The sequence below is a fragment of the Cryptotermes secundus genome, unplaced genomic scaffold, assembly GCF_002891405.2.
Source record: "Cryptotermes secundus unplaced genomic scaffold, Csec_1.0 scaffold165, whole genome shotgun sequence".
NCBI lineage: Eukaryota > Metazoa > Arthropoda > Insecta > Blattodea > Kalotermitidae > Cryptotermes > Cryptotermes secundus.
Window position 1 is genome coordinate 867898 of NW_019737087.1, and position 23189 is coordinate 891086.

General features: G+C 39.5%; 2 protein-coding genes across 5 annotated transcripts in view; one reads left to right on the forward strand and one right to left on the reverse strand.

The window, feature by feature from the left end:
- Positions 1-23189, forward strand: part of LOC111870046 (proton-coupled folate transporter) — a 78246-nt gene that overhangs the window by 42358 nt on the left and 12699 nt on the right. The window contains exon 2 of one of the 4 annotated variants that reach the window (XM_023862001.2): positions 22072-22707. The exons of 2 other annotated variants lie outside the window; for them this stretch is intronic. The gene's annotated coding sequence lies outside the window, so the exon portion shown is untranslated. Of the gene's footprint in view, positions 1-9973; positions 9998-22071; positions 22708-23189 lie in introns of those variants that run through there. One more of the 4 variants, XM_023862002.2, reaches the window with a different exon arrangement.
- On the reverse strand, positions 1425-14258 carry LOC111870045 (cytochrome P450 6j1). The gene is made up of 4 exons (XM_023861998.2): positions 13318-14258; positions 10792-11025; positions 4656-4907; positions 1425-2252 (listed from the first exon to the last, which is right to left on the reverse strand). The coding sequence occupies exons 1-4, from the start codon at positions 14180-14182 to the stop codon at positions 2080-2082; spliced, it is 1524 nt and encodes a 507-aa protein (XP_023717766.1). The 5' UTR covers positions 14183-14258; the 3' UTR covers positions 1425-2079.

A 23189-nucleotide genomic window follows, 5' to 3' on the forward strand; every position in this document is an offset into this window, starting at 1 on the left:
GTAACTAAAATTAGTTCTTACAGTCTTAAGATTACTGTAATTATAGCACGCGTAACGTCCCACACTGCTCTTCCCTTGGAACTTTGGAATTCAAGTGAAGTCAATTCCCATTCCCGTACTCACTCGACACCCTCTATCCGCAAAATTTGGCACTAACTTCTCCGACAAGCGTCGGTGGCTCGGTCAGTATAGTTCGCTTGCGGACTACAGGCCACGGAGGAAGGAATCATTAGATTATAATACACTGTCATATCGGTGATGTAAATTAGCTTTGAAAATTATATTTGTATGTTTTAAAAATACTTTATTTACATCGAACCAAGAGAGATGTGTAAAATGAGAAACACCTGCAATCCGCGGGAGAATACATTGCCTCTTATGTTCACACTGTTAGCCTGTATACAGTAGGCACGAATTATATTTACACATGTCAAGATCGAATACCGAGGTCGAATGGTTAGCATCTGTATCTTGCATTCGGAATATCTCAGGTTCAGTTCTCGGAGTAAAAGCGTCCGTCTCTTGATTGAAAATTTTCATGAGAATATTCAGTCCGTCCAAGCGAACGTTAGAAAGGCTTGAAGTAAGTTATCACCTCCCCCACCCCATATCATTTCCAGGGCGTCACTCAATGTTACAAAGCTGAAAACGTCAAATGGACTTCTGAGGCATCTCCAGTGTTAATGCATCATATAAAATTACTGTGAAAGAGCATCAATGAAGGGAGTTGCTCTAAACTTTACAATACTTGAAAACCTGTAAGGTAAATTGTAGAAAACTTTTATTTAGTTCTGGTCTGAATTATTTGATTTGCGGGATTATTCAAATTTGGAACATGCCATTTTTGAGTCGATTGTCTAGACAATGCGGCACCCTCAACGTCTCACATCCCTATGGACCTTCACGGCCTGGTACGGGGATAGCTTTACTTTTACTTATGTTCAATCGATATTTCAGTGGAAATAGGCCTACTTGCCAAATATAACTGCTGAAGAATTACGCATGTGCTAGATCCCTGGGTCAAAAGCCTGTTACGCCCATTCACTGGACTCCTTAACGAAGAGCGTTCCACTTTTCTTTCTTTCTCCTTTCTTCGTACGTTGTTCCAGGTACTTTTATGGAGAAGAGTGTATCAATTTGGAGAAAATGATTAGGAACGTCGTCTCCATTTGAGCGGAGGATATATATTCCAGGACAGTCAGCAGCTAAACTGAAATGGCCTTGTCCTTTCTAACCCTGAGAATATCTGGCTGTAATGTAGTATTAATAGATTATATGTAATATTTTATTCTTATATTTGTTTTGGAAATTATGGAAGTAACTTGTGATCATATATTTCCTTAACACTGCATATTATTTACTGTTTATTAAATTATATTAATTGGGATTCGTTACAAATTCAAGTATGAAATATGAAAGTGCAATAAGGTACATAGAATATTTTATTTACTACTTACTTGAAACACAACTTCTCTCTGTGGTTTCATTACAGTGTTAGCTTTCAATGAACTTCAATTAAATACATAAGGGATCCCTGTACAGAAATAAAATCCTATAACAATATATACATATATATAAAAATTGCCCTGTGTTATTCCATAATATAATTAAGAATATAATGAAAAGGATAATTAATAATTTATATGGAATCTCCGACTCTACATCCTATGAACTTCTTGCCTGAGATAATTAATTTGACAATAATATGTTGCATGCTTCAACTAAGGGTGATATATACTATATTTAATCTAAATGTATCAAAATTAACAGTTAATATAATTATGATAAATATATGGACTTTTCTCTCATATACAGAAATAATACTCGTGATTTCGCAAGTATGGTTTAATGCACAGTGATGTAAAATATTCTCATGATTACTGGTTCTTGCTCTGTGTTCCCTTAAATTTAATGCATAAAATGGTGCAATACAAAATTTTACTATCACTCACCTTTTTTACTTGGAGGAAAATGTAGGCATATATCATACCTTGCACCTGAGTCCAGATTTTTTTAATGGTATACGAATCACTGCGCCTTCCAATAAATATTATTGAAGTAGCCTTATAACTAAAAACCTTAGGCAGTAGACCTACGTGAAACTCTCAACCATACTCCTTCAAGCGGTGTCATTATGAATTTGGTAGGATCTATTGTCAGAGGATCCGAAGTTTCTTCACAAGGCTGGAATTCGTATTCTGACAGCAAACTGATGAGTCCAACTTTGACTTGTATAAGAGCGAAGCGCATCCCTGAAAAATTAACCACGTATATTTTAGAGCCTTGCCTTAAATCACGACATATATACGTATTTTCTAGGCATTCGAGCGAATTGTTGTTCAGTTACACAACAGTTATTTTGAGCACTTTCAAACTAATTCCACAGAGCTGCAACTTCTTGAGAAGCCAACAACCACGAAGCTAATCAAAAATTTCCCAATATTTTATGGGACCTGAAGGTTTATGACTGTGCTCACAAGAGCTCTTCGCTATTCTCTATACTCAGCCAGATTAATCCAGTCAATTGTGCCCCACATTAATCCTCTAAGAGCCAATTATCAATAGGACCTCCGTCGAGTGTAACAATATATGTTCTTGNAAGAGCCATTTAATATTATTTTCCCACCTACGTTTAGGTCTTTCTTGTGGTCTCATTTCTTTTGGCTTTCCCACCAAAAGCCTACATGAATTCATATTCTCTACCATGCATGCTATATTTCCTGCTCATCTCATCCTTCTTGATTTGATTATTCTAATTTTAATCGACGTGGAGTATAATTTATGAGGTCGTTTGTGACATTTCGTAACAAGAAGTTCTTGTTTGGTGAGGAGCTGGCCCCACGCCCAGTCCCCTACATGAAGTACCACCCATTCTCGGCTGTCCGCGATTTATTGTTGAAGAAATATAGTTGAATGATAAGGACTGGCTTCATCTGGCTCGGGATATGGACCAGTGGTGGGCTCTTGTGAACACGGTTCCATAAAATATTGAGAAATTCTTGAGTAGCTGAGCGACTGTTGGCTTCTCATGAAGGACTCGGCGCCATGGACTCAATTAATACGAGTTACGGGGCTCATAATGCAATTTTCTGAGTCCCTATATTGTTCATCCCCATCCTCAACAGCTGTTTTCAGACACCCTCGGTCTCTGTTCTTTTCTTAATATCAGAGACTAAGCTACATGCCCATGAAAACTACAGGCATAATTAGTATTTTAAATATTTTATAATTACGTTTTTAGACAGCAGACAAGAAAACAAAAGGTTCTCAACTGAATGCTAGAAGACATTACCCAATTCAATCTTCTATTCATTTCCTCATGAACCATATTTCAATTTGTTATAGACGCTCCCAAATATTTTAACTTTGCAGAATTTTTAAGACTCTTTAATTTTAATATAGGAGTCAGGATGGCTCAATAGGTATAGCGACCGGCTACAGGATGGACGACCGAGAGGTCGGAGTTCAAGTCCTGTTATGGTCAGAAAGTTTCTCTTCTCCACTTCGTCCAGACGGGCTCTGCGTTCTACCCAGCCTCCTATCCACTTGCTAGGGAAGTCCCTTTCACCGGGGGTAAAGCGGCCGAAGGGTTGAATGGGGTCCACTCAGCCTCGTGAAGATAATTGAGTAGCTATTTCAAGGAAATAGCGGCTCCGGTCTAGAAAACCAAGATTAGCGGCCGTGGAGATCCGATGCGCTGACCACGTGACGCTCTCTATCCCCAAAAGTTGGCACTAACTTCGTCGACAAGTGGCGGTCGCTCGGTCGGTATAGTTCGCTTGCGGATTACAGGCCACGGAGTTTGTTTTTGTTTAGTCGTTACATAGACACTGACGTAGGAACAGTCCCTTTAAATATACTGCTTAAACACTATAAAATACAACACTTTATTTTTAACCTTTACAATCATCATGTTTTGACCAGTCATCAACCGTCAACGAGGGATTCAAAATACTGCATATCCCTAAGCAACCTAACAGATTAGTCGTCTATGATTAAAGGAATACGACTTAATTCCGAATGAAAGATTATTGTTCATACAAGAGATACGAGCACTTAACCTCTCACTTACAGGACAACAAAACCTGTCATGAATCGCTGGACGCTCCTCTGATTAGTGATTTTCCTGTTTCATGGGCTGTATTCAGATAGGGCTCACAGTCCAATGATTAATTAAAAATTTGTTTTTCTTCGTCTTAATTGTGGAATTAAAGGGCTTAATTCTTCTACCGCCCTCGTATAACATAATCGTTAGTAATGGAACTTTCTATACACTAGATATAATGGATACACTACCTTGGCCCTGTCTCCAGAAATTCGTATCTGACAATTATACCACGTGAAGATTAGGTTGTCATTTGGATATGAGGGACATTAAAAGGGCATTCAACTACTTTCACACCCTCTTCTTGTCCAGTAACTAATTAAGTAAATCACGAAACATTATTTCATGAAAAGTTGGTATTTTCTATTAGGCGAATATCGAGTTCTTACCTCGAAGTTCACAAACTCCTGCCATTGGAACATATTCTGAATCAGTGGAGTTTTAATGTGAGATCCACACCGCCTAACGCATCCTTAATTCAGTCACAGTAAGAATATTACAGGTTCATTAATCAGAAGTACAGAACAATATCCAAGCTTATCATAAGCACCTATACAAATTCTCGGTCCCTCGCCGAAAGGCAAGTAAACGTAGTTGGGTCTTTGGCTCTTGTTCTCCTCACTGAACCTCTCCGGCAGAAACTTTTCTGGATCGGGAAAGTACTCAGGGTCTTGGTGCAATCCTAGTACAGGAATCACGACCTGAACACCCTTCTCCAAGACGAGGTCCGTTCCTGAGATCCTCCAGTCCTTGTTACATTTGCGGGTCAGGAATGTTACGGGCGGATACTTACGGAGTGTCTCTGCAGAAAAGAATGAACATCCTGTATTACTGACAACATGAAACCCTCTGCCGATAACAGCGAAAGATTTATAGTTATAGCACTTTAGTTTCCTATTAGCTGCTTACCTTGTTGTATTGAAGTCTATCTTACATTGTGAAGGTAGCGCAGATGCGGTATGGGGGCATTCATAGGGAAGCGACATTTTTTCATAAATTCATAGGCACAAACAGTGTTTTCACGTATTCATCATTATGCGTAGTAGCATTAAATATTTATCTGCTTATCAACACGAATGTCTGACAGTCCAGTGGCAGTTTATACATTACAGGGGGGGGGGGCTGTAATATGTTTTAATTTTAATTTTTGTCATAATATTAAGCGAAAATCGTGAGACCTTATTTGTAGGTTTCATGCCTTGATCCACTTTCAGGGCCACATTTAATTGGCTTCTTCACTGCGTTCGGACACGTAAATAAATAAAGGATATATTATTATTGGCATCATCTTCTCTTATCACAGTGGTTCTTCCTAGCACTTATGTACTTAGTGACGAATCATTCAGGCTAAAAGATAGTACGGATTTCCCTATGTGCGAAATTCTCAGTGCAGCTGTTTTTGTAAGTAATCTGTTGAATGCTTTCGTATTTATTATTATTATTTGTATTTTGTGTTGTAGTTATATCTGTGTTCCTATGTACTCGTGCCAGCTTTGTTATTGGCCTCTGTGCTGTTAAGTTTGCACGTAAATAAACACGAATTGAATTATTATTTTTATTTATATAGATTACTAATATTACATACTGTTCCTTGTTAAAGTTTACTGTCTTTCTAAATTCTGTGCTTCTCTTTTCTAAACTGTTAGTTTTCACGTTCCTGCTCGGTACATCAGAGACTTTTTTTTGTTCAATATCTGCTCCTCAAGTAAAAATTTCTCTCTGCTAGACGCGCTTCAGTTGCCATTGTGTAGTTTACAGGGGCGTTCTTTCTTACTACTAAAATATTAATTTTACTCAGTATGAATGCATATATTGGCGTACATATATTTCTTGCCTCATAATGACTGGCGTGATTATATTTATTGAATTTTATTATTGCCTCAATGAGCCGCGTTACCTTGTTTGTCTTTTGTCTCAGTTTGTGTGTACGTGTTTGTTTCCATCATCGCTCGTGGTTCAGTTATAACAGGCTACTGCGTTGTTGTGCAAGCACGTAAATNTCTCTTGCTCTGGAGAAGTTAAAATTGCATACTTTACGTACTAAGAGACATCGCCTCGATGCACTCTTTCTTACTCAAGTTTACATTGATTTGAAATTCTGGAAGTTGTTGGTCTTCGAATTCCTGTTCGGTATATCAGAGACTTTGCATTGTTCAATGTTTGCTCCTCATGTAAAAATTGTCCCTCTGCTCGATGTGCAGCAGCTGCTAATGTTGTTTGCAGGGAGGCTGACGTATTCGGAGCCAGGAAAATTCTCCTCAAATGATTTTTAAAGATGGTATAATTGTTACTATTATTATTTGCATGAATATAAAGACAATTAAACTCAATTATTATTATTATCCTCTTTGAATATTTATACTTTTAATTTCACACTTAAATATTTATACGTTTCATTTCTCAGTTCTCAATAACAAGTTAGATTTAAGTTAACGAAATTATTATTATTATTATTATTATTATTATTATTATCATTATTATTATTATTTGTTTACTTGTCTGCATTAATGGGTTTTACCTCTAGTGCTTCCCTGAAATTTATCTTCGACTTTATGTTGTAATTATTCATAATGTAATTATCTGAATCTACACTGTGCTGGCCGTAATTGGCCTTGCGGCTGTTGACTCGGCACGTAAATAATAAAGAATTGAATTGAATCGAATTATTATTATGCGTGTATTGTAACAAAATCTGTAGACGCTGTTGACGTCAGCCTCCAAGTTGGTATGGAACAGGCAGTCACATTACTAAATCCACATACCGAAATGGGTTTCTAGTGCCTTAACATATCACGTAAGGAAAAAGAATTACTCTTACAGGCGCTTTAGGAAAAAGAATTCCGACGGTCGAGACAATAAATTTTCCTTTTATCTTAAACTAGTTAGGACTACGATAAAGGCTGACAGACGTATGTGGTTGGAGTTTATTGATGTTAATTTAAATCACAACCCAAGCAATTTTAGAATTGCATGGCATTTTTCAGGAAAAATTATTCAACTTCTAATCAACTTGTGGCTGATGGTACTCATTTAACGGAACCCTGTGAAGTCACCGACGCTTTGATGATCATTTTCAGTCTGTATACAACAATTCTTCTCCTCTCCCCTTCGTCGCCTTCTGAACTCCTCTCTTTATCGCATATTTCCGATTCTCAGATTTAAAAACTCATCAACGTCCTAAACGGTCTAAATCTCTCGGTTTTGATAACATCCCTGGCTTTGGCATTAAGGGTTATTCTGATATACTTTTACCTGTACTTAAACATAAAAATATTTCTAATCTGAGCCTATTTTAACATTTTCGTACTTCGAGGAAGCAAGCGGTAATGATTCCTGTCTTCAGATAAGGCAATAGTGCCTCTACTAGCAACTACAGATTCATGTCCAAATTATTTTAATTTGTTATATATGACAGTATATCTCATTGACTTAAATTTAATTAAACCGCTGTCGGCATGGTGTCAAAATCTGAATCCTCCACCACCAGCACCAAATCTGGTAACATATATTGATCATATTGCCCCCTTTATTCGGCTCTCAGCGTTAAGATTATGCAATTTATTTTGATCCGACTCTGCTTCTAACTTCGTTCCCCACGTCCAGCTTCAACGTGAGCTCAGTCGACTCGGACTTCCTCGTGATCATGTAAACCGGCTTCGCACTTGCCTAACCAAGAGAACTGACGGTCTATGTTTGCGGGATGATGAAACTTTGGGATCTCTGCTTCTCAAACTTATTTATGTTATATAATTAAGTATTACAGACGTCCGCTTTTTGCAGACGACATAAAAATATACCGTCCTATCAACTCTCCTGTGGGTTGTACTCTTCTGCAATCTGATACAGGTTCGATACGAGGCTGGTGCGATGGGTACTATATGAAACTATATATCCATAAAATTCATGTCATAACTTTCTCTGGGAAAACTGACCTTTTGTTCTATTAGTATACGATTTTTCAATCCACTATAACCCGTACTCACTCTGTAGAAGACTTCGCAGTATTTCCCAATTCTATGCTGTATTTTCATGATCTTCTCTATTTTCTCATTGTATTATGTTGCTAGGCCTAGTTTACAGCGTAACATTAAGTTTCTCATATCTTCAGTGCGTGTTCATGCTGTTACATAATTGAAGAGAGAGCCATTACTAGGTTACGGCACAGTAAACAACTTAGCGTAACAACGAATGCACACGCAACAGGAGAACGGCGCTTTCTATAGTGTTCGCGCGAATAATGACGTCACCCAAAAAATTAAGAACTGTGCGGACGGTGGAGAGGCTACATAAGGAGGACCAGCTACCAATACGCGTCTGTCACAGTAAAATGTGGTCATGAGTCCCTCGGGACTTGGACCCGAGAATGACTGCGCTGGCGAGGACCAGCATCAATTGTAAACGACAGACCCATCCTATCGTCAGAGAGGATGTTACATAAGGACTATAGCCTCAAATGTTCAGCTGAAAAATAAAATTACTGGTCGTTAGTTTCAAGAGGCTTCTCGCCAAAACGAACTGATTGGCGGTAAACCGCCAGTCGTAAAGCAACTCTCACTCTCACTCTCACTCTCATTACCCGTCTGGTGACGAGGTCGAATACGTCCACCGTAGCCCTGCGAGTCGTAGGAGGCGACAAAAATGGAAGCCAGTGCCTGAGGGTGTAACTGTGTCACCTTTGGTCCTAGAGAATATAAATACGGGGACCTGGCCCTACAGCTTGGGGGAGTCTCGAATCTGAGACAGTAAAACATGGTCATGAGTCCCTCGGGACTCGGACCCGAGAATGACTGAGCTGGCGAAGGCCAGTAGCAATTGTATACAAGAGATCCATCCTCTCGTCAGAGAGTACAATATATTACATAAGAACTATGACGGCAAGTGTTCAGCTGAAAAAAAAATTACTGGTCGTGAGTCTCAAGGGTCTTGTCACCAGTGGTAAAGTAACTTTCATGTGACTCTGACTTACGAGAAAGTCTTGAGACGGTCCGAGTGCGTGAGCCAGAGAACAAAGTAAGATGTTACCAAGCAGAGCAATGAAGACCGTGACTGAGGGAACAGAAGTCTCTGTGTGATAGTGAACTGTAGAGTGCAGTGACGAGTTAAGAGTTTAATAAACCCGGTTACCAGTTCAAACTCCGTATATAGTCACTCGGTCACATGACATTATTACACTCTACGTTATCTAGGCCTAATGCTGAATGCGCATCTGTAGTTTGGAATACTATTACGCCTATAAAGGGGATAAAATTTGGAACGCATTCAGCAGAATTTTGTGGCCCTCTATTATAACGGTTTCTTTTCTCAGTTCGATTACTGAATTCTTCCCTTCTGTTTTGATTACCGTTGGTTTTCGAGTTCGTTCTCTGTTCAGTGACTACTCTGCTAGTAAAAATTGTCCTCCTGTTAGATGCTCTTCAGCTGACAGTGCTATTTGTAGCAACGTAGATGTATTTCGAACAGAAACTCTGTCTCTTAAACATACTTTACAAATTGTACTCTTAATTATTAATTGCAGAAATATTCCTTTGCTCAGTATTAATACACGTATATGTTACATATATTTATTTCTCTTTTTATTTCATCATGGTTGTCAAAATGGCGCTGATCACTGTGACCGCGCTGTGTAAGGTATGAACTGTCTTCGCCCGCTCGAACAATGGGTCGTGGGTTCGAATCCCACTCAAGGCATGGATGTTTGTCTGCGTTTATTCTGTGTTTGTGTTGTCCTGTGCAGGTAGCGGCCTTGCGAAGTGCTGATCCCCCGTCTAAAGGCTACTGTCTACAGATTAAGAGACTGTAGTGAAAGGGATGCCCTATTCTCCAGAGGGAGCAACAAGAATATGAACGAATGAAATGTCAAGGTGGTACTGTTAACTCGTTATTGTCTAAATGGTACATATTACTTAGCTTTTGTCTTCGTTTGTGTGTACCTGTTTCTTTTATTTGTTCTTTTGCTTGCGAATATATATATNATCAGAGCCACTTTTTCCACCACAAATTCCACTTGACCACACCCAGGATCGAACCCGGGCCTCCGCGGTGGGAAGCCAGCGACTAACCGCTTGAGCTATGGCGAGGCCTTGCGAATATACGTGTATTACTCTTAGACTTAGAGATCTTGAGCTGTTTAAATTAAATTATTATTGTTGTATAAACTGCCTTGCTCTGTATTTTGTTTGTGTTTTGTTGCTGCGTTGTTCTTACTCGTGTTAACTTTGTAATTGGTTTCTGGGCTGTAAAATTTACATGTGAATAAATAAGAAATTAATTGAATTACCATTACTATGTCAGTAACAGTGCAAAATCTGTAAAGCCCCGCATTTATAATATCAGAACTGCTTTACTGTTTTTTTAAAGAGGTATGTTGCTTGAAGGGAACCGGGATAGCTCAGTCGATATAACAGCGTGCTATGGGACAGATTGTCAGCAGATAAAAGGCAAAAAGATACGAGTTTTCGCTGTTCTTGATTAATTAAGCACCATGCCACTAAGACGCATTTGGGAGTGAAGGTATAGTTCCCCCATTCCTGGCCTCACCACTCCCATCTATATAGTGTCAAGCTTATGAATACGTGGATCACGTATCTACTATTGTATACGTCTTCATGGTGTTGTGCTTAATTAATTAAGCACAGAGAAAACTTTACATTTACCTACATCTTTTAAAAGGAATATGTGTACCTCACCCGATATAACTGTGTCCAAATATTTCATCTCCTTGACAGCTTCATAGGTGATGTTCCCACAATGTTGACTCAACACTGCGTCCATTTCAGACCTCAGGCGAACCTGGATGTCCTTGTTCTTTGCCAGTTCGTACAAACAAAAGCTCATTGTAGTTGACGTTGTCTCGAAACCTCCCGTGAAGAAGACTATCACTTGTGCAGTTACTTCGTCCATCGTCAAGCCCGGTTCATTTTCTGAAACACAAGAAATTTTCTGTTTAGTTTTTAAGAGAGGACCATGAATATGTACAGAGAAATATTTGCGCGTCAACCTTTGCCTTTAACCCAATGGAAACATTAAATAAATCGCTTAAATAACAAAATTTATATGGGGCCAACATCTATATCTAAAAACAATCTCATTCTAGGTAAAGAATATATTCCTAATTATTATATTTTCTGAACATCCGCCAGCAAATGCTACTGTCTCGGACTGAGAACCATTCGATGAAATTTACGTAAGCAATCGACTTCCTTTTTACTCATTATATCCGCCTGACGAAGGTCCGAAAATATCTGGAAATATTTTGCGAAGAAAACTTCTGAGGTTCTTAGAGGAAAGTGTTCCTTCACTGAAGAAAGATACTTTCCTTGAGTCTGCTTCACAGTCCAGTAGTTTTACTCCCAAGGGAAAATCTGTCGCTACCGAGTAAGTGTAAAGAAACTTGGTAGTGACGAAAGGGATTTCCAGATCCCTGTAGGATAGACTACCGGCACGCCGTTCTGCAGCTAGCTACTTTAAGAACGATATTTCTTTTTTAATTATGACGTTTTTGACAATTTAATATCTGTACTACAAGTTCTTTAGCACTGAGTAACTAACTGCATATAGCTGAGTCCTTAGGAAGTCACAAGTCGCTCACCTACTTAAGATTTTTCCAACATTATATGGAAACCGAATGTCCAATACCGTGTTATCAAGAGCCTTCACTGGTGCCTCTCCTGAGCCAGTCGAAACTAGTCCACACCACCCCATTCTATCTCGCGCAGTTACATTTTAATATTATCTTCCCATATATGTCTAGTTCTTCCTAGTGGTCTCTTTCCTTCTGGCATCCTCAACAAGATCCTACATGCATTCCTCCCATCCCCATGTATGCTATATGTCCTGCCCAGCTTATCCTCCTTGGTTCGATCATTCTCATTATTTATGATTGGAGTAAAGTTTTGAATACTGGGAAAATAAAAGATGTCTACAGAAAATCTGCTTCAGTGTAATTATCTTAACCAACAATGGCATGAGCACGACTTGTTATTAAAATAGAATTCTTAACTGGATTCTTATGGGAACAGTTACAGAAAGTTACGAAATAATGTTTCCGTGCAACATAACAGCGATATAGCTGTCAGGAGCGTAAGGTCAGTGGTCTGATAAGTGATAGAAGAGATGGCTAATATAGAACTTCATCTGTCAGCTGACAAATATACAGAAAATTTGTAAGAACACCTTTCGGAACTCAGCGGTATAAAAACCCCAGACTGAGGTTCGCCGCAATATAAAGGTATCGCCAGGAATGAAGTGTAGGGAACTGGAGATATAGCTCCAGTTATTCATCGTTTTTTTATTTATTTTACAGGTCTGTCAATATATGCAGTATATAAAGCAGAATGATAGAATGACCGATTAGAAAGAAATGGTCGTGGCTCAGCTACTCTGCTATTTCCTAAAAACATAATTAGGAAAACCGCAGTCTTTCTTCACTTCCGAAACTAAACTCAGGTTAATGCATAACTGCGTGTCAAGTTAATGAGATTTGAAGAAATAAGTTGTGGTAACGCGAACAGGAATCAAGCGCCCCGCGATGATAAGCTATAGTGTGGCCGTGTGGGAGCAGCAGGCTAGAACAGGACAGGACGGGTGACAACTGCTTTATCTGTTGCTAGTGGGGTGGGACAAAGTCCCTTGTACTGCGGCCACTTCTGGTCTATTGTACCAGCCCCAGATGATAGGTGAGAGTGATTGTGGAGCAATTGGTGGAATGAAGATTGACAGGGGAACCGAAGTACTCGGAGAAACCTGCCCCAGCGCCACTTTGTCCACCACAAATCCCACTTGACCAGACCCCGGGATCGAACCCGGGTCGCCGCGGTGGGAAGCCAGCAACTAACCGCTTGAGCTATGGCGCTGCCATACAAGGGACTTAGTCCCAACCCACTAACAAAAAATAAATCTAGACTATCTGGCGTCTCTGACCGGCAGAAGAAACCGGAGTATTCGGAGAGAACCTGCCCCAATGCCATTTTGTCCACCATAAATCCCACATGCCCTGTAATGCGATTGAATCTTGAGTGCAGCGGTGGGAAATGTTAATAAAAGCCTGAGCTATGGCGTCCGATACAGATAGCACTGTTATGCATGAATATCAGCTTCTGACTGACAGACTGACTGATCGCTATTTGCATGATCTCGATTCACAGGGCTACACAAAGTGAAAGGCATTAGGAACAGAAAGGTAAACATATCGAATTGCAAGCGCATACACGTACCTTCATGACGCGGTTTCTGTTCCATCAGGTCAATCAGGAGTTGCATAAAATCGTATCTCTCCACCTTGTTCTTCGCCCGGAATTCGATAGTTTCTTTGACAACCTTCCGAAAAAAATCACATACATTCCTCGGTGTTAGAGGCAGCTTAAGAAAGATTGGAATTGATGGCACAAGCAGATAGAGCATCCCTACAATTTTATCCATAAAAGAGGGTTCTACGATCCTTCGGCCCCATTGTCTGAATTCGGCATTTGGGTCTTTTAGACAATTGCACTGAATACCGAAGGCACAAGAAGCGATGACGTCCGTTGTGAATCTGGCAACAATATCCTTCATTTCTACAACATTTTTACTCTTCGCACGCTCATCGAAGAAGTCCTTCAGCCCTTGTCCACACTCCACCAGGATTGGGAACATATTCTTTATTTTTCCGGACGTGAACGTGGGAGACAAAACTGAACGAAGATTCTTCCACTTATTCCCATCCAACATGAACAGATTACCAGTTAGAGGATCGCTTTTCTTATCAAAAACAAATCCATGGTCATGAAAATTTTCAAAGTTTTTGAGAAGACAGTTTTTGATCATGTCTGGACCTTTGATGATGAATACTGGTCGGTGACCGAGGAAAACTCCCCCGAATTCCATTCCGTTCAACTTCTCGTAAATATCAGCATATGCTCCACCCATACTTTTCTCTCTCATCAAGAGATCTCTTAGATTTCCGAATGGAAACGTTGGTTTCAAATAAGGAATATTCTTGTTCTTCCAATATGAAAATGCCATATTTAAATACAAATAAAGAGCTCCAAAAAGGACAGAAGCTGCACTAAACAATATCGAAAGCAATGTAACAATGTCCATACTTGCAGTGCTTTGCTGTCTTGAAGTGCAGGAAGACAACTACACGCAGTCCGGCGCTGTTCAACTACTCAAAGCTCAAGTTTTTGTTTTCATTCTTATATCGGCACTTGAGGGGGGGAGGGGAGCAGGAGAGGAGGGGATGTGGGTTACTGGGCTTCAGTGCGTACGTACGGATACTCGTGCACTGATAAGAAATTGCATGATAAGAACACGACCACTCATATTTACATATCGGTCACTGTACTACAAAGTCAGTTAAAATGCCAAACACTCCAAATGTCACAGCCTTCATAAATTTATCACTCATTAATCTTCATGTTTGACGATCTCAGAAGCTATTGTGGAAAGATAGCTTGTGTCCATTCTCGAAAGCGTGAAATTCTAGATATTGTGCTTCGTCAGATCATGGCCATTGACGTTATAGATAAACGTGACAGGTTTCGAGAGGGAAAATGTATTTTGTAATTGCAAAAAGAGGACATTGACTTTAGTATAAGATATTTACATGAATGGATTTGTGAACTAGTGAAGAGGGTGACAGAATGAACGATTAAGCTTTTATTCCCAACGATTAAGAGAAACTGCAAGCCATGCAGTTACAGATCATTAACTTCTACTTACGGCAACGCAATATTTGCGTGTTATCTTTGGATCGTGGCGAACTTCAAATATTTGAGAACGATATTAACAAGTCATATTCGTCATGAATTTGGGAAATATTTGCAACTATTCAGCTCAAAACAACTTTCCATTTGTTTATTATATAAAACCACAGACCTAATGATTAAAATATACAAAATCATAGTTTTGCTTCTTGTGTTGTGTGGGTATGAACATAGTCTCTCACGTTGATGAGTGTATGTGAGAGGATGCTGCTGAAAAGAGTATTTTGAACTGAGAGCAAGGCAGCAGTGGGAGGACTGGAAAAAATTACATAATGAAGGTTTTGTAATTTTTCCTCTTGCCAAATACGTGTTTTTACTGTGAAAATCAAGTCGGGTGAGATGGTAGAGGTATTCAATATACAAAGATGGGAGGAAAGATGTGTAAGATTAGTCGGAAACTCTGAAGAAAAGGGGTAATTTGGAAGACCTTGATATAGATCTATGTAAATTATGCGTGTTATTAAGTAAATGTAGGGACAGCGTAGTTGGTTCAGGCACTATACTACAAACCGAAAGGTCGCAGGATCGAATCCCAGTGAGGTGGATTTTCTTTTTCAATTTACCTAATCCTTCCAGCCGCACTGTGGTCCTGGGGTAGACTCAGGCTCTAAGAGAAATGAGTACCAAGAATATTCCCGAGGGTAAAGGGCGACAGGCGCGTAAGGCTGACAACCTCACTGCCATCTGTGAGCCGATTGTCTAGAAAATGTGGGAGCCTCGACGTCTCACAACCCTATGGGCTTCCACAGCTTGTTACAGGGATACCTTTACCTTTATCTTGTAACTGAAGAACTAGTCATTCAAATTTCAATGAATAAAGTAGTATATTTAATAATTTGTATCGAAAGAAGTCGGTTTATGTAGAGCGGTGTCAGTTCATGTTGAACTTATTTGAGAACCTCAACAAGTTTAATGCAGATAATTGCATCGACGCGGAATGATAACCCAGAGCTGACTTTGACGTAATCCGCCGTATCTGTAGATATTTTATTCCTGGATTTATTGGATATTTGTGAAAGTGTCTCATTTGAGTATTTGACGAAATATTAAATTATTTGTATTGATCGTATTTTTAACTATTAATCCCTCCGATCCATAATGAACTAGAATAAAATTCTTTCTGTAATTCTTGACCACACGTAGAAAAGATAACGCAGTGTCTTGCATTCACAGTTTCGGTTCCATTGGAAGTTTTCTTAATTGGACAGAAAATTCGTAACGCTCTTTTGCCTTCTACGCACGAAAAAAGTAACTGAACATAAAGTTTTCGGTGTATCGGTTTTAAGCCTGTCCACGTGTTATGTTACTTCTTTCCACTTACAACGATTTCTGACAAAATTTGCTACTGAAGTCAACAATGTAATTTCAGTATAATCCACTTATACAAACCGTTCTGAAATATAAGCGGTTACAGCCCCACCGCTAATCTCCACAATTCACAAAACTCCACAGCATACCCCAAGCCATTTCCAGCTGTGTCTTCACCAGCCGTCCCCAGGAAACGGCTTATAACAGTGGAGATTCTTCAGCTTAACGCTCTCAGGTTCTATCTTCACATCCTCCCGTGCAGAACTGCCTAACAACTGACTTTGTCCCTTGTTTATAATATCTCAGCACGGGCCACGTAGAAACGCCCCGTTTCCAATAGCAACTGCTGCCGCGTGCGTATTCGTTGCAGCGGAAACATGTTTAGGGAGTCGTTGACCAGAAACTGTCGTTGTTTACAGAGTCACAGCTTAGCAAGGGGTCTATAAGCCACAATATTTTATGTCATGTATGATGAGCTCTTTTTTGAGGAACTCGATAAAATTTATTTTCATTCTCATGTAAAATAAAACCTAGGATTTGTAAAGCCCAGTATTAAAATACACTCGCAAATCTTAAAGTTGCCGGAACATGACACTGAGCACTCACTTCCGTCCAGTTTTCTTTGTTCAAAATGCGCGACTTCTTAACTCCAGGTCTCCGTATGTATTCATGGCATGAGCACTTCCTTCTTCTGTAAATTCCCTTTCCTTGCACGCAGCGGTGAAGTTGAGTGCCGTGAATTAATGAAGCAAAAAGAGAAGAGATTTCACGATTATCGTCCTCTGTCATAAAAATGATGAGTTGTAGCGCTCTAAATTTGTGTTCAAGAGGCACTCCGTTCGAATTTCGGAAGCGTTGCCGTCTCTCTTGTCTAACGATTGCCATGGTTTCCGTCAGCCTCTCCAGGAGCAAGTTCTATAACCCTTTGTAGAATGTTAACTGCTCATCACATCTCTTTAAATTCTCACCATTCGTTGTAATCTTCTGATATTATTCAAAGCTCTATAACATCTGCAGTTAAAACAGGGTCACTTACTTACTTATTGAGATGAGCCCTTTTTGAGAAGCCGTCAAATCTGCAGCTACTCAAGAACATTTTAAGGAACTCGAAGGTTCATTACCGTGTTCGCAAGAGCCCTACACTAGTCCATATCCTGACCGAGAACAATCCAATACATACCATCCCATCCTATCTCTTTAAGATCCATTTTAATATTGTCCACCCACCAACGCCTTGGTCGTTCCAGCGCAAGAGCCCTACACTAGTCCATATCCTGACCGAGAACAATCCAGTACATACCATCCCATCCTATCTCTCTAAGATCCATTTTAATATTGTCCACCCACCAACGCCTTGGTCGTTCCAGCGGTCTCTTTCCTTCTGGCTTTCCAACCAATGTCATATACGCATTCCTCTTCTCCCTAATTCGTGCTACATGCCCTGCCCACCTCATCCTCCTTGACTTGCTCAATGTAATTATAATTGAAGAGTACAAGTTATGAAGCTCTTCAATATGCAGCTTTCTCCAACCTCCTGTCATGTCATCCCTCTTCGGTCCAAATATTCGCCTCAACACCCTGTACTCAAACACCCTCGGACTATGTTCCTCCCTTAATGTCAGAGACCAAGTTTCACACCCATACAGAACTACAGGCAAAATTATAGTTTTGTATATTCTAATCTTTATGGTTTTGGACAGCAGACGAGAAGACAAGAGGTTCTGAACTGAATGGTAGCAAGCGTTACCCGAGTTCAATCTCCTCTTAATTTTCTCCTGAATCAGGTTTCGATCTGTTATCGTTGTTCCCAAATATCTGAAGATATTCATCAGAAGATGAAAAGAAGAAATGACTAGTATTACCGCCTAGAATTTCTTGGGACTGGTTCATTGGACTTTGCAAGGATTCTTGTTGTCAGGGTCAGTTTGGAGATAGAATAATAAAATTACATAGCGAGAAGAGTGGGACAATGACCGATAGGTAAATACGCTATCAGTTGCTTAGATATCTCTTAACTTTAAACCAGAAGAATTCACTTGTTATTTATTAGCCGCAGAAATACAGAGTGTCCTAAAAGTCGCCTGAAAGAGATTATACTCACGTTCCAAATGCTTTGTGTACAACCAAACGCAAATGAAGTAAATACGGGAATAACGCAACAGCCGATAGAAACAAGCGCCAGTGTAGCCTCAGTGTTACCACCTGTTGCATATAGAAATCCGAACGCAAATGAAATAATCATACTTAAACACTTCACTGCCTCGGTATAGCGACTTTTAGGACACCCGGTGTTTTCTGTTCTTTCCAAGTTCTCGTAAATCTTATCCAACGTACTTCTTTCAAGGTTAATTCCATATATAGAGAAAGTTTCCGATAGAGGACTAAACTGAAGCTCTGCATTTGTCAGATAATGGAGAAACGCTGGCAATGCAATGATACAGCACATCAGCTATTTATCCACTTCAAAGACAGCCTATAATTCTGTATAAATATACTGTATAACATTCTCACTTAATTGGTACATACGACACAATTTAGGGCTCAGGCTACTTGCATTTATTTATTGTAAGGTTCGTTTAAAATCCGCAGGACAAGTAAATATTTGTGATGTCATTTCTTATTGACGCGACATGTAAAAAAGACGAATTCGACATTGCTTTTAATATGGTGAAATCCGTATAATGACAATCTGAAAAGTAAGTGAATTATTTTAAAGAAGGATTAACTTTTATCACACAAGAAACGAACAAGCTATATTTGGTTCAGATACTTTTTCCGATAGGGGAACGCGGTAGCGTAGTTGGTTGAGGGGCTATGCTACAAGCCGGGTTCAAGTCCCGATGAGGTCATTGGATTTTTTTTTCAATTAATCTAACCCTTCCAGCTGCGCTATGCCCCTGGGGTTCACTCAGCCTCTAACAGACATGAGTAGCAGGAATTAATTAAATAATTTTCCTGGGGAGTAAAGCGCGGCCGGCGCGTAAGGCTGACAACCTTACCGCCATCTTTGAGCCGACTGTCTAGATAATGTGGGACCCTCAACATCTCACAACCCTATGGGCCTTAACGGCCCGTTACAGTGATAGCTTTACTTTTATTTTTACTTACTTCTTTCGATATAGGTCATAATACCGGCCGTAATTATTACAGATTTTCTCCGGAATAGTACGCCGCTTTAAATTTACGATATAATTTTGTTCAGTTACCTCCCAAGTTGGTTGAGGCACTATGCTACAAGCCGGAAGGTCGCGGGTTAAAGTCCCGATGAGGTCATTGGATTTTTTCAATTGACCTAATCCTTCCAGCCGCACTATGGTCCAGGGGTCGACTCAGCCTCTAACAGAAATAAGTACCAGGAATATTCTTGGGGGTAAAGGGCGGCCGGAGCGTAAGGCTGACAATCTTGCCCCCATCTATGAGCCGATTTTCTAGCAAATGTGCGAACCTCCACATCTCACAACCCTATGGGCCTCCACGCCCTTTTACAGGGACACCTTTACTTTTACCTCCCAATTTACCTGTATTTTGTTCGGGAAATTCTGAGGTATGACACAGACCAGGGAACTTAACTTTCCACTGATGAGGTCATCTTTTCTGATCAGAATTTTAAGTACGACAATTCTGAAAAATTCTTTTGACACGTTGCCCGCCAAGACTGTTACTAACTCCAATGACATGAATTCCTTCATCACTTCTTGAGAATAGCATTGCTTTCTTGATGTAACCTGTAGAATAAGTTATATCCCTACTCTCTACACACAGCTGCTTAATTAGTGAGGCAATACTAAAACGTTGTTCTGGAATAGAACAGATGTTACTGCTAAACATTTATTATAAGAAAGCTTCCTACACTTTACTTCCGTCTAAACAATTTCACTCTGATTGGAATTCTAATAAGAAATGTTTTTCTCTAGAATGAGATAGACTATAAGAGCCTCCCATAAATTAGGGATTTAGAAAGTTTCGAAGTTTGGGTGTAATGAATTAGGGCAAATCGAGGAATTTTTCATTCCTCTGCGAAAAGCAGACGTCTATTTATACAATTATTCCTGTCACTTCGTACTTACAATATTTGTCACAGATGGCAGGAGCAAGCAATACTTTTAATAGTGCCACCTACTGGAAGATCTGTTGTACTTGATTTGTTTTGCTAGTGGGAAGGGGGTAATTATATTATTTCGACAATAGAAGCTAATATAAGATTCCACTAAAAATACAGGCACGAGACTTTAGATACGGCATTTCTATAATAGTAAAACAACCATACAAATTGCTGTATTTTGATTATGTAAAAAGTTTAAAGAATGAGTATGTGTTGTGCCTAGAGCTTTAGGTATGGTTGTGGGCAGCGTTAGGGATGCCTGCTATACCCTGAACTAAAAGATGGCCTTCAAAATGTTCTAGACGTTGATATCATAACGACAGAAAGAATAAATCCGTTATGGAAACGAAACATGTTTCACCATGCTTACAAATGTCCTTGCAACCCTGTTCTTGAGGCATGTTAAATTAATTCAATGAGGAAAACATCACTGGATGTTTATCCCGCACACGCCATGAAGTGTACAATAAATAGTTATGAAATTGTACACCAATCAGCACATTGACTTACAGATTGTACAATCTGATTGTCAATAATGAAGAGAATAAGAAAAAAATGCTAATTTCTCGAATGCAGTTCAGATATAAAGCCCCATTCATTCATCCTGATATTGGCCTATTTTCTACTCCTAAGTCTCCTAAGTGGTTTGGACTTTCTGATCAATACCTGCTATATACAGGATGTTTCACGACTTTAGGGCATAACTGCAGGAGGTGATTTCCTAGGTCTTTGTGATCAAAAAAGTTTATATAAACATGTGTCCGATTTTGGACGGTTATGGAGTTATGACAGTTTTAAACTCAGAATAGAAGGTAACGATTACTGACAATAAACGGAACAAAATAATAAACCAACATTATACGTGATTCATTTAAAGTATGAGTGTGAAGTTAACTTCGTGAAATTACCTTTAATTTTAATTTATTGGTGCTTAAAGCTGATTTTCGAAAATGCCACCGCCGGCCGCAACACAGGCTGCCGCTCGGTTGTGAACCGCGCCGGACATACCAACCCTCCCCGCCTTAGGTACATCTCAAGTGTCGACATAACGAGAACGCTCTGTCTGTAGCTGGCTAAAGATAGCGACCCGACAGCTGACAGACTTGGTTCATACGAGGGCGTGTACGGGAATGAAAAAACGGTCATAACTCCGTAACCGTCCAAAATCGGACACATGTTTATATGAACTTTTTTGATCATAAAGACGTAGGAAATCACCTCCCGCAGTTATGCCCTAAAGTCGTGAAACACCCTGTATGTTTATTTACACTGCGCATGATATGAGCCCCCACCCACCCAATTTAACATATCAGGTGTTCACAAATTGAGTTCCTCATTGTTGTTTCCTTCCTTTAATGTCAAAGGCCCTTTGTGATAATCTGTTAACACCACTGTGTACTATGGTAAAGCCTTCTTATCTCCATGCCCAAACCCCCAAACTGGAAGACCATCCCCTATCCATCCACAATCTTTGGTTCTATCATCTCATGCCACCCATTTAACATGAACTCAAAATTAGTACAGCGCTGATCTCATCTTTTGCTTGATGGTCATCCTTTCTGGAAGGAACATCCTTGGTCACTGTTTACTTTTAACATAAAATATTATTTTGAACAAACTAACATTCATTCTGTCTGACTAGCCAGTAATAGCCAATTCCGACTCTCTAATTCTGCCCTAGCATATCGGCATCAGACTTGTGACCTTTGAGAGACCTGACACATGATGGACAAAACAATAGCTGCTACCTGCCACCAGTATTTTATGGAACTCTTCTACATATCCTGAATACACTGATGGATCATTTGTTGCAGGTTCAACTCAGTATGCCTTTGCATATGAAGACCAGGTTTTCTCCTACTACCTCTACAGTCTTAGCAGCATATATGTACAAGTATAGAGCCTAACTGTATGCCACATCTCATCTGTCACCAGTATCCATGATATCCACCTTTGCAATGGCTTGCAGAGTCCTCATGATACACACCAGACCATCTGACTGTAACTGTGATCCTCTGCTAAGTGTCACACTTGTGTAAAGCAGGAAAAGCAATTCCCTATTTCTTGGCACTTGCCATCTGGACCAGCCTGGCAACGAAGCTCCCAAGCTTTGCATGGAGAAATGACATCTGAGCATGCTGAAGGAAATGTTGTTTGTGCTTATCTTCTTTATATTATAGCCTCATATTGGCAAGATGAGTACACACATACACATAACAATAAATTGCAAGTAGTGAAACCATATATGCAACTGCATCAGTAAGGAGGAAGTCAGGCTCACACAGCTTCAGCCTGAGCACATTCCACTAAAATATGGACGTCTGTTGTGTGACGAATTGGCACCTGTTTGTAAACAGTGTGATGTATTTCTTACTGTTTTACATATCCTGTAGAAATGTCCATTTATGATGAAGAATGTCATATCTCCCATCCTCATAGCACACTGTGAAGTAAGTATCTTTGGTGATGATAGCTGTAATTTGTCTCAACATTATGGCAAACCTTAACCACATAAGGAGTGTCAGGTCTACATAAAGGATACTATTTCACACATCTGATTGAGTCACTTTATTCAAGTTGTCATTTTCCAGTCTCACAGGCCCTTATACAACTTGTCACAATATCACATTAATGCACCATTCATCGGTGTTTAATTTTTCACTGTTATTCACAACTACACGGTCTCCTCTACAACCTGCCAAATATACAACTGTATTACATTTTATATTGGGATAAATAATGAATCTTGCAATTTGAATGTCCTCCAGGTGCAAATAATCATAAATACTGATGTGACTTTAAACCAACACCATGTCATGTTTTAAGAAGGGATTTTCAATTAATGTTAACTAACCATTTGTATGCAGTTTTATAAAAAAATTCTGCGAATACGAGGGGGTACCCAAAAGAAACCGAACTTATTTTTTTTAAA